Here is a 16,296-nt window from a genome sequence, read left to right as displayed (position 1 = left end):
TGTGGCTTGAAATTTTTAGGAGGGAGTTTCTAGGTTTTCATACAAATAATCATCTTGTAACACATCTAAATGCTGCAGTACCAGCTTTTTACTACCAATTCTGTTTCTATCTTTGTTTTCCTAGCTCATTCTCTCTAAATTTCAGAGATCCTCTTTAGTTGTTAAAAATCACCATGAGATTGTTAAATGTCCTTCTGCCTGTTCAGGAACAGGGAATCAGTGTTCTAGTTTAATTCTTTTTCTTACATATAGTCATCTTCCATAAAATGCTTCCTTAAAGTAGGATTTTCTAAATCCCTAAGCATTGCCATGTACATAGGACATCAGAAGAGCTGCCACTTCCAAGCTGTGAGCCTTGTGGCTGTGACTGTATTGCTCTGTGAGAACCCTCTCCTTATTTTATCTGTCAAACACAGGTAGCTACCAGACATTGGGAAGAGAGTTTGGCCCGGTGCTGAGTGCACCACCTGCTCTCTGAGGGTGTTCTGCAGTCAGCAAATGGAATAAGAAGGGCAAAGCACAAATAGGGGTAACCAAGCTTCTACTTTCCACAGATTGTGGCATTACCTTTTATTTTAAGACCAAGCAAGAATTACACGACAGCAAAGTGCTGCCTGCCACTGCTGGGGTAAATTAAGCAGTTGAACTGATTTTCAAATCACGTATAACTCATTTAAACTACTTAGTAAACAAAATCTTGTTATTTCCGCCTATGTCTGTGTATGAACATGGACAGGATACATTTCCAAGTAAGAATCTTGGTGGTTTTTTTTATTACACTGCTTGACTAATTTTAACTGCAACAAGAGGTTTCCAGAGCAACAGATCTGTACTGATTGCTGTTGTTATTATTTTACTGCTGAGGTGAGTTGCAATTTTAAGTATTGTTCTTTACAAACAGAAAGAACATTCAAAACAACTCACACTTGGTTTATATTAATTGCCATTCTGCATGTAGTATTTAGGGGCCAGTCAAAGCAGAATGTTGATGGATCTCAGGCAGTCAGTTTATTGTAGCTGAAATCAGTATTTAAACCTGTCAACTCTATTATTTTGAGCATCTAAATAATGAGTAATATCAAGGTAGCTTATTAGATTGCATTGCATATAGAAGTGTTCAAAATTTCTATCATAATGGAAAAAGGAGGATACAAATCTTTTCATTACATTTTTCTTAAGGTATCCCATATCCATACTGCATACTACCCATAGCTGCAATGAGATAGTGTAGCTCATTATCTATGTAGAGTATAATATTTTAATTCATATACCCTGTGCCTTGCACTAAGATGAAATGATTTAAGCAACCTGTCATCCTCTACAACTCATCTCTTGATGGGGTAGGTAAAGCAGTAGAAATGTTTCACTCCACTTGCAACTAATTTGAAATACTTAGGAAACAAAAACTGAGCATTTCTTTTAAAGTCTGAGTCTGCATGTGGATAGGACACAATTTACATTAAGAATCTTGATGTATAAAGAAATGAATGTTAACAGAAAAAGTATCAAAATAAATTTGCTCCAATTCAGGATCAAAGTAATGCTGTGATTTCTAGCAGGAATCTGGTAGTACTTTTGTCTCTCACAGAGGTGGATATGGCAGTCTGCTGAGAGTCAAGAGTCCTTGGATTTGCTATCAGCTTCATGATGTAGAATGCAAAATTTCTCTGTCTGATTTTCATCTCTATCCCTGGCTAAATATTTGTATTATAAATGTCTCAAGAAGAAACTAACAAATTCTACATTTATATCATATTCTGACAGAAAATCAATGCTGATTTTAGAGTAAAAAAACCTAATAATTGAAAATGGATAATTTTAAATGCAAACCCTTTCCCCTACATTCTGGTGTGCTGAGGGTAGGAATGGGCTCTTCTGCCTACAGTGACTTTGTTATACCTTGACACCAGGAGCAAATTAAAGTACCTTTGATGTTGTCCTAATCTGAGCAAAGTAACTAATGATCTTTTGTTTCGCTCATGGAAGAGAAGTATTTCACCTCTTGGGACTCTTTTATGTAATAGAACATAGTGTTGGATTAAAATAAACCCACCTTAATTGCAAAGGGTAAGGTGGTCTCAACCTCAGACCTTGCTGTACACACACCTGGACAATCCAGTGGGTTTTTTCATTTAGTGCTACTTATTTCCTAACAAAATCCTGTACATATCAAGATCAAAGATAAGTAGAACTTTGGGAAAGAATTTCCAGTTTGACCAGTCATGAAAGAATGGAATGAGCTCATTCTGTACATAAGAGACATTAGCTGTACCCAAAAAGACATGTGGCTCTAGAATTATTTACTAGGGTATTTGTGGATCAAATCCATATGAAAGTTCTGAATGGAGCAAAACCTTTGGCATATTATATTTTGAAACCAAGGAGAACTGAATAGAATGTCAAGAAACTCTCATGGTTGTTCTTTTGGGTGTACCTGCTAACTAGTCACTATTATAGCTAATATTTGCTCATAAACTGAAAGGAATATATTTATGCATGTGAATTAGTCAGTTCTACACCAAAATTTATTTTAAAAACAATTTTCCTCAGACCATTTTTTATTCAAAGGCCCTTGAAAGTCAATGTGGGAAAGTTATTCCTATGGGCTTACAGGCAGGAAGATTATATGAATTGATTTAATAAAGAATGCCTTGGGAGAAGAACTGGCTTTGGGTATTTTTTTCTGTGGTCCAGAAATCCAGACAATGAAAGTCATGACAAAGTTCTATGCAAATTTATATTGTTCTTAAATTATGCTAATTTGCTAAAACATAAGAATTTGCAGTTGTATTTTAGTGATTAATCTCCTAACTCTCTTCTATCCTCTTTTTCAGAGCTGGATAAGAATTTAATTTTCATAGAACATTATTCACCTCCCAGTGAAATCAATGATAAGACTTCTATGGGAGCTCATATAAATTTTATTAATCCTTTAATAATGCATACTTTGATAATGATTGTATCCTTTCCCATTCTGCCTTACTAAGTGGGCTAAGTGCTCCCTACCCCAAGGCAATGCATAATGCAATGTATAATCACAGCAGCTGAATGACTGCATATCTACTGCTATGAGTTAATATATTGAACAAGCAGTTATACATTGGCTTGAATATAACTGACTCAATTTTTTATTTGCTCCTGAGTGTTTCTTATATCTTTACTTCATAGCACTGCCAGATGAGATTATACAACTTTTTTCCATGCAAAGACCTTCTTTCCAACTGCTACGACTTTGTAAAAATTTTTATTTCTTGAAATTTCTTTTCTAAAAATTTAAATTTCTTAAGTTGACACTTTAAAGACTTTTGATCCACTTCCGCCAAGTCTCTGATGAAGGAGGAGGTGGAAATACTTCAGTGAGAATGTAGAAAGAGTACAAATTGCTTGATATATCATTTAACAAATCAGCATATTGCTTCATCATGGAATTAGTGGGAACTTGCTTATGCGTGAAATCATGCCTTGTCAACTACACTTGAAAAATCAAACACTTTTCCATTAGAACTGACCAGAAATCAAGTTGTTCATATGATGTTGCTGATGCCATCCCAGGGTGTTCCATTTAGCTCAGAGAGATCCTGGTATTTCTATTGTGCAGTAAAGCATTTAATGGATGCCAAATCAAACTACTAGCCTTTCTGTAATTTAGAAGGAAAGTAAACTAGACACTGGGAAACAGAATCAAACCCTTCTGATAAACATGTTTGCTTTGCTAATAAGTTTGAAGGGGTTTTTTTACCCCAACACTAGTGTAAGACAAGAACAGTAAGTAAGTTGATGTTGGTTTTAACCAGATGAGAACTCCTCCACCCTGGTTATTTAGTATAAGCATGACCACAAGTACATGAGAGAAAATGTCCATCCAAACCAATATTCCATCTGTGGCCATGGCCAACAGAATGTCAAGGAAAGAGCTGAGCAGGCACAAAGTGGTAATTCTGATGAATACCCTTGAATGCTGCACAAGCCTGTGCTCAGGGGAGCTTGATGTGGTTCCTTTGAGAACACTGTCTCTGTGGATTTCTTCTTGTTGGTTTTGTTGTTGTTGTTATTGTTTTGTTTGTCGTTACAAAGGGCATATGGATCACCTCTCAGTAGAGAAGAAGCAAACAAAATGGAACTTGGAAGTCCTTTAACTTGCCTTAAGAGTTGCTTAAGACTGACCAATTTTATGCTCTTTGTGACTTTCTGCTGCAGCTCAGCTGTTGTTAGCACATGAGTTTTCATTGTGCATTTTTGTTTTGGCCTTTGCTGTTGCTGTTACTGGATTATGAGTGTGTCAGCTTCTTCTTAGAGAAGCAAAGGGGAGGTGGAAAGTGCAGGACTTCCTGGGAGAGAGGGGAGAAGAAGAATGTGGGCCTTGGGGATCATACAGGGAGATAGCTGGAATGAATGAGTGAGGAGGCAGAATGCAGAAAGGTGTCAGAGGAAGTGGGTACATGTGGATAAGTGATGAAACTGAGATTGTGTGCGAGGTAGCAAGTGAAAAAATGAATGAGTAGATCACTATTTGGACCTCCAGATCCTGGAGACAAAGTAAATCAAACACAATTAAAGATATTGGCTGGCCTATGTGACTAAAAGAGTTAAACAACCTGGTATAAAGAATCCCTTTCTGTGCTGTTCTGGGCAAGCCATGAAAAGGACGTCATGCTTCTGAATTTTATTTGTCTTGGAGGTGGTGCACGGACATCCTTGTGTCTCCTTTAGATGACATTGCTTGCTGGAGGTTAAGAAAAACTTCTGTCACTAGTCAACTTTGATCCCTCCCTCTGTTTAATGACTACTGTTCACTCCATGAAAACTGTGACTACTGTCTGAAAACCAGCAGAGCAGCAAACACACTACAGAAATAACTAGCAAAATCCTGGTTTCAAGCAGTTCTCTGTTTCCTTTAAGCTTCATAAACAGCACAGGTAACATTAGATGCGTATTACTGTTTCCTCTCTCCTCTCTTCCGTGTCTTTATGTTACCTTTTATCTCTAAGAATTCTCACATTTCTTGTTTGTACAGTACAGCAGAGAGTAATTCTATGCTCTTCTTCTACAAGCACCACCATGGCTTAATAAATATCTGAATAAATAAAAAAGAGGACAATGCAGAGAGATGTAAACAAAATTAAACTCTAATCTAGTTTGGCAAAGCATGCAGGTGCATATTTCAAAGAATTTATTCAGAGCATAGGATATTACTGTGCCTAGCACAGGAAAATCCTGGTCTGTGTGAGTGGAGGTCTTAGTTGTTAGGGTAGAACTAATGCCAAAGCATGCAGTTAGTTTGTTCTGAAAAGCCTGTGTTCTTAAATTACCTTTCTGAAGAAATATGTGCAATGGAATTGGGTTTTAAACAGAATCTGACTTTACAGACATCAGTAATCCCAGTTGTTCCAACACAGCTATTTGAGTTTAGAGTTTTATAAATTCTTAAGAATGTTGCTGAGTTGGCACCTAAGAACCAGTACCCCACAGCCATGAAATGGAAATGTTCTTAATGAAATGCAATGAGAAAACTACAAAATACACCAGATAAGGGGGAGAGGAAAACAAAGAGGGAGAGAGAATAGACAGACTAGGATTGCCATTTGCTTGTTACCTATTCTTTCCTCTAAAGAAATGTTACTTTTGCTGCTGTATGATTTTTGCACAAATACTTCAGCTAAAACCCCCAACCCTTTTTCTGTTTCTACAGCCTTCACACCGTCTTGATTATTTCTATTGATCTTTTCATCAGAGAGTACATTTTTGATGAGGTTTACTTTATCTCCCAACAATTATTTTACAAGGCTCTGATCTGTCAGCATGTGCATTGTGTTGGGGCAGAGTCAAGACCACACTTCAAGGATGTTTTTGGGCACCAGGCTGAAGGCAATACTACTCATCCACAATGGCAGTCTCTGTCTGACTGTTTGCTCTGTATAGATTCGGTTTGTGTGACACTGTTAAACACCCAAGCCTTTGTCAAAATGAATAGGATATATATTATCTGAGATAAAATGACAACTACTCTCAAACTTTGCAGAACTCAAGGGCAAAGCAGTTTTTCCAGTTAGAAGAACTTTGTCCACTACCAGGAGCTAATGACATTACATGCTTGGATAGAAGTGGAGGACCCTGAAAATTGCTGCCATGAAACCTGATTCAGTAAAACAAGCACCATCACAGCCCCCAACACACCCATGTTGACAGCAGAGGGACCAATCTTTTCTGCTGGGAACAATCCCTGGAAACCCAGGCCCCTTGCTGCTTACAGGTGAAATGCTGACTGCTTGTTTAGAGTTTAACATGGCTGTTGGCATATGAGCCTTATATGCAGTAACACTACAGGAAGTAAAAAAATAGCAACATATATATCTCACAAGAATAATACTGATTGTCTAGAGTGCTTATAGTGGAAGAGAAGTCCTGGGAGAAAGCCAGACTTCAAATATGTTTCTAAAATAATGCAGAATTTTTCTTCAAGTGTCAGTGATGCCAATGTTTTTTTCTGGAGCTGACTGTGACCCAGATTTTGTCCTGGCTGTGCAAATCCAGTCTTCTGGCTTCAGCTGAAGGGGCTGGGAGAGTAGATTTGGCTGGATTACACCACTTCCTGAGGTAGACATATCTAAGAAATAACGCTCAAAGCTGACTGCAGGTCGGCTGTGCCAAAAAACTTGCCTAATTTTTTTCTAATTATGCCAGCTAAGCCAATAAAACATTGCCACTGGTGATAAACCTTGTACTACGTCTGATTTTGATTTGAAGAGGGAGGGCTGGGCAGACTTCAGAGCAGTAAGGGTACAAGTAGCTCCACTGACAATAAGAGGAAAAAAACTGTTTGAAACAAAACCAGCAATAGACAACAAATCTGCAGTTTCCATGTAGATCCTTTCCTTTTGGGGACCCTTGACCACAAACTGCAGAAAGTCCTCTCAGTGTGAGAGTTGATATACATATTAATGCAGATTGCCTAACACAGCTGAAGTATCTGAGTCACATCCTAGATGACACAGAACCTTTTGGGAGAAAGGAACAAAATAACTTAATGCAAAACACTCTGCTATTGTGTTTTATAGAAGCTTAAGCTGACAAAATAGAACAATGATCTTCTATGCAACTGCTCAATGAATCAAATGCACAGCTATGAAACCTCCTATGTAATTCTGAAAACAGCTTTCTGTATTTCCTGGAGACTAATAACAAAAATTCTTCAGAAAAGTGAAAGCCTATGAATTTCATTTAAAATATAAACACACACTCTGATAAAAAGAAAGTTTAAAATATATATTTCACAACTTTAAAAAGTTGTATGTCAATAATCAGAATTAAAGTCAGTAGCCTGCATCATTTAACAGAAGCAAGGCAATATAATCACAAGTACAAATACACATTAAGATACATGATACAATGGATATTAAGAATGAAACAAATGATAAATAACAAGACAGACGTAGCCTCAAGGAACGCAAGCAGGGATAGAATTGTTCTTTCAGTAAGGTGGAAAACAGGCTGTCCTTGTGTATGTTTTGTCGTTTCCTTGTAAGTGACATGTTTGATCTTGACAGTCATTACTTTTGCAGTCAGGATACCTGAGTGCTTTGGTATGACACATCAGATTCTCAGCAGTGCCGGAACAGTTTGGCACTGTGGGGAGGAATACATACAGCTTTGAGCCTTCCCTGTACTGTTCTGACTCAGCCCATCACCTAAACTCACAGAATCCTCACGTTTGCCTGAAGATCTTATGAACAGAGCAGGGATGTGCTCCCAGCAGAAACCAGGAGAGCACCTGCTAGGACACAAGGGGCTGTAAAAGCAGTACCAATGCAACCAGGGTACACCAGCAAAACTTGCTGATAAAAACAAAGGGGCTGGAAAAAGGACACACTTTCAAAAACCAGCTGGATACATTTTTCTCTTTCTTCTCTTTTAACCTTGCAAGAAGACAAATCCATACCAAATCCCAGTGACGTTGGAAACTTGACTTAGTGGCGAATGGTGGAGCAGTTTGCTTTGTTCACTGTGTATAAATGCTATGTGTCTAGCAGCTGAATAAACACTGTGTGGAGCGTGCTTTGCACAGGGGATATAGGATGGAACAAGGGCATTGCCATGCCCTGTCTGCAGGGGCTGAGGGGCTGACCCCAGGGCTGCAGCTGGGCCAGGGCATCCCTCCTGGGGCCTCAGGGGTGTTGGGGACCACTGTGCCTGCAGCACTTTTCAACCATTTACATGTAATCTTGGGCAGGAGTCAACAGGTTACCTCACTGAGGAGGATTAACTTGTGCTCCACTAAATTATTTTGAGGTGGAAAACTTGTGGTTTCATTTGCAGTGCCTGTTTGCAGTAGGGGATGGGCTTTTTCTAATCCAGATTCCTGTCTAGAAAAAAAATAAGGAAGAAACTATTAAAAGAAAGGTAAAAACCAAGTCCCATCCCTTTCAGGCACAATCTTAGTTGCTGTCCCAGTAGCAGAAATGCAGCAGAGCTGCCAAGTCCTCTCAGAAGGGCTTTCCCAAAGAGGCAAGAGTACCATGCTGCAGGTCCATACCTTGGTGTCCTTCCCCTGGAGGGGTGGGGATGCTGGTGAATTGCCACCCCTGGAGCAGTAGGTGCCCTGTGTGTGTGGCACAGGGTGGTGGCAGTCCCCCTCTGCACGGGGGCAAATCACACTTGGCAGCCCCTTTCTCTGGGAGCCAGACAACACCTCACATTGGGATGGACCCCATTATCCCTAGGGGCTTGGCCAGGAGCAAGGCTTCTCCTGCTACTGGTGCCCACATCCAGCAGGGCCCCCAGGGGTTGATAGGCTGTACCTGAAGGTCCCTTGGTGAAAGGGGTCCTCCTCCTTATGTATTTCTCAATATTTCTTGGGAGGACACTCCTGGAACTTGGGCAGTTTTGGGTGAGGCCCTGGGAAGGACACAACCTCCTCCTTCCTGGTCTCTCACAGCTCCTGTACTGCCAATGTTTTCCAGCATCTTCAACAGTTTGTCACGCCATGGAAAAGCTCTCAGAGGAGTGGTTGTTCTCTTTCTTCCCTCCCAAAAAGCCCTTACAGCATGGATGATTGTGGCACATTCAGATAAATTTGTTTCATCCCATACTGATTACTCTGAGTCTTCATAAAAGGAGCTTTCAAAGAGCTGTGTGGGACACAGTGTAGTTAGATTATTTATTATTGAATGGTATTTGTGGCTTAACTGTGTATGAGAGATTATTTTTAATGTATTACATTAATTATATCTTTGATGCAAGTTTTTAAAAACCATAGTTGCCAGGATTGAAGCTATTTGCTACTGGGTGACTTTTATGAGCATATTATTTCTGAATCCTTAGCTTGGCCACATCAACAGATCAGATTAATTTCAATTAGACTAAAGTGAATTGACAACTAAGAGAAATAAATAAACCTGACTTTAGAAAAATGGCTCCCTCTTTATTTTCACTATCATAAATGCAGGGATTGTGATTCTCATGCTTTGTGTGTCATTTTCAGCATATGAAGGCATGGTGATCTTGTGACATGTGCTGGAAAAATCATGTAATAACACCAGCATGATCATACCAGAATGAATGAACCAAGGTAGGGTAAATTCTCTTTGATTCTGGTAATTTCAACCATTGTGTGTTCCTCAAGTGTGCTTCCTTAGTTGGGTAAGTGAGGTGTCCTTTCTGGGATGCTCAGAGACCCTTTCAGTTGGGTGGATGAACTATAAAAAAGAGTCTCATTTTCATGGTTTCCTGAAAGTCTCAGAGAATAGTCACTGTGCATATTTATATTCACCTGTGAGGTAAATTGAGATCCTGCTAGTGTCATGTCCACTGTAGTTACCTCAGTGTAGTGCTGGCAGTTTACTCTGAGCCTGGAGAGGTAAGAAGTGACAGAGGAGAATAGATCACACAACCTTTTAATCAGCTGAAGCTTTCCTTGTGATGATTTAAATCCATTTTATACTGCAGTTATGTCACAGGAGAATATACCCTGTACTGGTTACTATGAAAAAATTCAATTCTACCCCAGGCAAAACCAGCACACAGTGACTAACAAACTTTATTTTACTTTGTAAAAACCCAAATAATACTGGAAATCTAAAAATTATTTAAGTTGAAAATTTACTTATGATGGAATCTCAGCTGGGATTGAAATACTGTTTATTGCAATACTGTTCAGTAAAATCCTGTGCAGTATTACTGAGGGATGGATAATGTTGCTCCCATAGCTTCCTTGCTAAATGTAAAAATTACCTCAAGTGTACTGTGACAACTTCTTTATTATGAATGCTGTAAAACTACTCACCATGAAGTATGTGAGGTAATATTTTGCACTATCTTCAGTTGACCATATTTAGTACAATTGCCATACAAATTTCCTGTAAAATAGCAGATATCTGAATAATGGGCCTTAATTACCATTAGAATTAGGTCATAAAGCACAAAAGCATTGATAGTAGAGAAAATTATTCTACATCAGGTAATCTCATTCTCCAGTATACAGAGCAACCAGCAATTAATGTGAATAAGAAATTCAGTTCTGTTGTGGCAGGAGGTCATTTCATGAAGGTGTTTATGAAGTCTTTTCTGCAGATTTTCATGTTATGGCTGTGTTGCAGTTGGCAGATGTGTGCTTCAGTAGCTGTGACACTGAGTAACAACAGAAAGCTCAGTTTTGGCCCCACACCTCTCTAGAGGTCACTTAAACTGGAATGAGAGTTTTGGACTGACTTCTCACTGAGGGAACAGATGAGTTCCCATCTGACATTCTCTGAAACAAAAGCCAGTTTCAAATTTGCCTTGGAATCATGCTCCTCTCAAGTATTTCTGGCATTTTTTCATTTTTCTTGGCTTTTTTTTCCCTTTTTTTTAAAGTCAGTGAATCCCACTGAATCCTTGTAACTAGACTGGAATACAGAAACAATGGTTTAGTTTCAGGACTGGCTACTAAGACTTTACACATTTTCATTTTGTGAGACTGTGTGTGTGACATATCCACAATTACTCTATTTAAGAGTTCCATTTTTGACTGCCTGGACAGCCTTTTCTTTCTTAAAACAGAAGGAAGCAAAAGTGGGATTTTATTTTTCTATGCATGGTCATAACAGGAAGAGAGTAGTTAGAGGCAGGCAGAATAAGTTTCTGTCTATTTAAGAAAACCCAAATCCAATTATTTTGATAGTGGAAACATTTGCTGGTTAATCACCATCAGATTGTAGTTATAAATAGGAGTTATACTGAATGCCAAAAGAAATCAGAGGCTCAAGAAGGATGGTAATTTTTGAAGCTGTAAGGAACAAAGGAAAATTTGACAGTCATGACTACTGCATCCTCTGCAAAAATGTACTTCCTGTGCATTTATAATTGTTTTATTATTACATTAATAATGTTTGAATAGAACTAGTCTCCTTTTCTATTATAAAACTATGTCTTAATCAGGCTTGTTGCCAGAGAGTGTTTGTTTTTTTTGTTTTTTTTTTTTTTTTTTTTTTTTTGTTTTTTGTTTTGTTTTGGTTTGGTTTGGTTTGGTTTGGTTTGGTTTGGTTTGGTTTTGTTTTTTGGGTTTTTTTTTTTTTTTTTTTCCAGTGGTTAAAACAAAACCTACTGAAGAGGTAAAAAGTTCCTTCCTTCAGTTGGGTTTTTACTATTATGAAGTGTGGCTTCCACTCTTGAGTTCTCTGTTATCAGCCCAGCTCCTGAGCTGTGCCACAAACAACCATAAGTCCTTCAATAGATTTTTTCAGAAAATGATGTGGTTTAAACATTGTTTTAAGAAGCAAATGAATTACTGGAAGTGGATTCAAAGCTGGAATCCAAATAGACACATAATTTCAGGTTATTGTTTATGTGTTGCTGATAGTTATAAAGCATAATTGAAATTGATTATTAGTAATTTGTTATTTACACTGCAGAGTTTTAATATGCTGTGTGAAGAAAGAATAAAAATAAGCTAGTCATGAAGAACCTGAGCCACATAACAAGAGACCTGAGTTGAGAGCGAAGGTATGAATGCCCATTAACTCAATATTGAATTTAGACACTAAAACTGTGAATAGTGGCGGGTTTTTTCAGCTGGAATAATTTCTAAGTAAATGATTTCTCTGCTGCAATTTATTTGTCTTCTAACAATGATCAGATTAAAAAAAAAAGTGATGTATGAACAAATCTTGTTATGTTATGTGGAATAGATGCTTGTAGATTCAGGATTAAGTTAAGGGCACAGCTCACCCTCAGGATTGGAAAGTAAGAAATAGTTGTGTGGCTCACTTTGAAGTGCCTGGAAAGAAACTCTTCTGACAGCAAACCTGTTCATCCACGTCTGTGAGCTGTGAGCCCAGAGCCCTCTGGTGTTGCTGTTGGTGTAACATCAACCATCTACACCAGCACAGCTCAGGGTGACCTGCAGGTATTCTGACCTGTCATGAAAGACCTGCCAAGCCAATCACTTTCTCCCACCCAATCACTTATTGACTCCAGTATTTATCTATGGTTTAAAAAAAAAATAGTAATTTATTTTTGACAAAGATAAGTGGTATAATTTACCCTAGCTTTTAGGAAGGTTTACTTTGGAACTATTACCCAATCTGTGGCAGCAACAACTCAGAGCAAAGATTGGTCCTGTGTAAAGGAAAAATTAGGAAGAATGTAAGTCTGCTCTATTACATCCATTGCAGCACTCTGGTTTACATTTAATCCATGTCTTGTTTCAAGATCTTTCATTTTGTCTTTAGTGCCCAAAGCATGTTGTTCCCTGTCCTCCTTTTGAATTGAAGGTTCCCATCTGCTCTTTCCCAGCACTGGGACTGCATCTGTGATAGAAATCCTTCCTTCTCCAAGGCAGGGTCTCCATTACTTCCTCAGCCACAGCCTTGGCGTGCCTCCATGATTTACCTTGGCTTATGTTCCCCTTGTTCCTGTCTCCCCATGCCAGGACTGAAGCCTGTCAGTGCCCTTGCTTCTATTTCTGTTTTTTCTTTTCTTCTTATGCCACCAAACTCTGCTGTCCCTGCTATTACCACCTGTCAGTCTTCCCATGTGCCTCATCTCCCCCTCTCTTCTTCCTCATTGTATTACTTTTTTCCCTTTCAGTGTATAAAATGGCTGGTGGTACAGACTTATTGCACACAGGGATCTCCAGGAAACAGAATCTCTTCTGGGATGCTGAAATACAGTCTTTGTATGGGAAGACAAGTAATGATCTTGAAGCAACATGCAGGAAATCTGCCAATTTAGTAGGTTATAGTGGGCAAGAAGCTGTTGTGAACCAACAAAGCACATAATAATTAATTTTCTATTATAGACATTATTTCTCTTTTGCAGAATGAACAGGAGAATAATAATTTCCTAGCCTGCCTGGAAAGGCCAGAAAATCTGTTACACACGGAATGGTCATGAATTCAGTAGTAGTGCTGCACTGGGAAGCCTGGTGGGTTAGCTGGGAAGGGAGGAACAGAGCAGTGTGCCACCTGCGGGCTTCACAGAGCCCAAGGTGTGGAAAAAACTAACAAATGTCAACAGGAAGCTGGGACGGAGCTCGGGATTTCTGCCAGCAGGAAGTCAAGTGGTGTTAGTGTTTCTCACAGAAAACTCAGTGTGGTTATTGTCCTGTAAAAGAAAAACACGTGTGACAGCAGCCTAAGCTGCTGCGGGGCCCCCTGTTCCTCCCTCTGTTGAGCCATCCAAACGGTAGGGTAAGAGAAAAGTTTAATAAAAAAACATCAGCTTTTTACAGTTCCCTTTATAAATCCTAGAGCAGTTATTCATAGGATGTTGCTTGGCATTATACAATGTACAGTCAGAGCTGTGGTTCAAAGTACTCTGCTCCTAAAGCAGAGTAGTGTAAGAAGAAATGTCACAAATGCCAGAAGTTTATGTCCAAAAAGGAGACTGAGGAGTCCTGCAATTTTATTTGAATAAAGGGAGAGAGTCCACCAGGGCAGACACCTGTGGTATTTTCTCAGAGTTTCAGAGGGAGCATCCTGGTTTTATCCTAAACTCCTAGCTACATGTTACCCTCTTCCTTTCCCTACTGGCTGAGGCATCAGGAGGGTCCAGCCTTCCCAAACCGCCTACCACATATCCCACTTTGAAGCTGCTATTTTACCCTAGAATTCAGAAACTCAGGCTGTGCAGAGCCTTGTCTGTTTCAGGAGCAGAACTGCCTGGGCTCTGCAGCAAACCCGCTGCCCTAAGGCAGTAGAGACATTGGGCCCATTTCAAAGACCGTAACACCCACACCTTCACCCAGCAAATTGTTTGTAAACATGGGAGCTTTCCTCTCAGTTGCAGCCGCATAGATTTACAGCAGTGCAATTTCAGAGATTTATTTATGCTGCAGTGGGCTCTAAAACATGAGACAGGTTGGTTTGAAATACTTTGGCTACTTTATGCCAGTCAAGGAAAGAACTTTCAGGGCTGCAAAACATGTCCAGACTCAAGAGTCTTGTGCTTGCTTTCTGAGAGTTCACTAAGTGATGGCAGCTGAGGTGATGTGCTTGGAACACATCCAAGTGTTTGGTTTTGAATGTTTTTCATTCAAAGCACTACCAAAGCTCTATAGTGGGTTAGGTACCACGGCCTGCATTGATTTTTGATCTGGACCTACGTTTTATGGACCCAGCAACTCTCACGCAAGGGATTCACTGAAACGTCAAAGCAGACATGCTGTAAAATGCTCAAAATTTATTAATCATAATTGTTTTTTTGTGTCATAAGGAACAAAAATAAAATAATATTCAAAACCAAAAGAAAATATACCATACCCAGACAACATGACTGAGAGTAAGAAATGGAATATTAACATTAATTCTGAAAGAAATGACCCAATAAATCAGTTTTAAAAAAAAAAAAAGTAATAAATAGTAGTGGTCCAACTTCTTGAAGCTTCATAGGAAAGAATTTACAATTATTATTATTATTATTACTATTATTATTATTATTATACTTTTGTTTAAAAAAATCCTTCATATGCCTCTGTTGGCAAATATATATATATATTTCTTTTGTAAACAGTTAACCACATAACAAAACAGAAATTAAAAAAATCCATATTTTCATACAGCTACTATGCTGATGGTGTTATGTAAACAAAAAGTAGTGTGCAGCAGCTTCTCACAATAGGATTTTTCCTTTTCCTCACAAAAATATGTGGGGAAATATGTCCATCATAAATTGTTCAGAATATTGAAGTTTATAGTTTTGAAGAGATATGGCTTTCTGCCCTCTAAGTTTTCCTCAGCCAAAAAAACCCAAAAATCATATAGAAGCAGAGTGGTACAGTTTTCCTTGGGTTTGGTTTGTTTTCTAGATTTGTCTTTTGATTTTTCTCAGTGAACTGAAATGAAAATGTTATTAAAAGTCCAGCACTTCTCAGAAGACAAATGAACAGAAAATGTCAAGATGAACTTACACTTCTCAAGGTGAAAAACAAAAGACATAAAACCAATGGGAGATAGATTGATAATGAAAGCTGAAATTCTGTAGACAGATATATTGGGGGATTATGCAGAAAACATCATCTGTTCATCCAAAATTTTAGCTGCTCTTGACACTTTTGTATTTTTTGAAGTTTCTTTATTTAGTCTTATTCTCAGCCCTTGTTTGAGGACTTCTCTCTAATTCTAATTTTTGACATTTGCTTGCTCCTGAGAAGTCTTTATCTGCTGTGTCTCCTGTTGGGTGTTGCCTTGGGTAATGCACTCAGCAGTCACACAGCTGCATTTCTCCACGTAGGTGTAGGAGTGATCCAGGGAGGTTCCATCGCTGCACGTCAGAGTCACATTTCTCTTGCTGGTCTTGATTTCCTGACAACACGAGCATTTGTGCACCATCGTGTTTGTCGTTTGAGAATATCTGATAGAAAAACCAATGAGAAAGGTTCAGAATTTATGTGAGGAAATAATACTGCCCTTCCACCCATTACAGAACATAACCAGAAGTTTTGTGCTTGCATGTGGGACTATTGCTCAATATTAGCATTCTTACAGTCCTGTGGTGAAATAGAGGTAAATTGCTCCTCATTGTAAAAATTTATAACTCTAAATCTTCATTAAGGCACAGAAAAAGTACAGGATTATTCCAGATCACATAGTGAGCCAGTCCAATGAGAGAATAATGAGAAACAAATAACCTCAGTTTTAAATGGGCAAAATCAAAATTTGGGTCTATTCACTATGACATTGAACAGGCTGTTAAACTCAAGGTAATCAAGCTAGTACAATGCCATGTTAATTAGCACAATGGAAACAGTTGATGACTGGGTGGATGTTGGACACATCAGAAAAACCCTTGTGATTTGCTTGATGTAACTGGTGTAAAGAGTAG

General features: G+C 38.7%; 1 protein-coding gene across 1 annotated transcript in view; it reads right to left on the bottom strand.

Annotated features, from left to right (window-relative positions):
* Window positions 1-15,593: 15,593 nt before the first annotated feature.
* The window catches only part of MUC5AC (mucin 5AC, oligomeric mucus/gel-forming), a 59,256-nt gene continuing 58,553 nt past the window's right edge, over window positions 15,594-16,296 (bottom strand). The window contains exon 45 of the mRNA XM_077784418.1: window positions 15,594-15,825. Within this exon, the coding sequence (XP_077640544.1) occupies window positions 15,594-15,825 (232 nt within the window). The remainder of the gene's footprint in view (window positions 15,826-16,296) is intronic.

The sequence above is a fragment of the Lonchura striata genome, chromosome 6, assembly GCF_046129695.1.
Source record: "Lonchura striata isolate bLonStr1 chromosome 6, bLonStr1.mat, whole genome shotgun sequence".
Lineage (NCBI taxonomy): Eukaryota > Metazoa > Chordata > Aves > Passeriformes > Estrildidae > Lonchura > Lonchura striata.
This window is presented reverse-complemented; position numbering and strand designations above follow the sequence as displayed.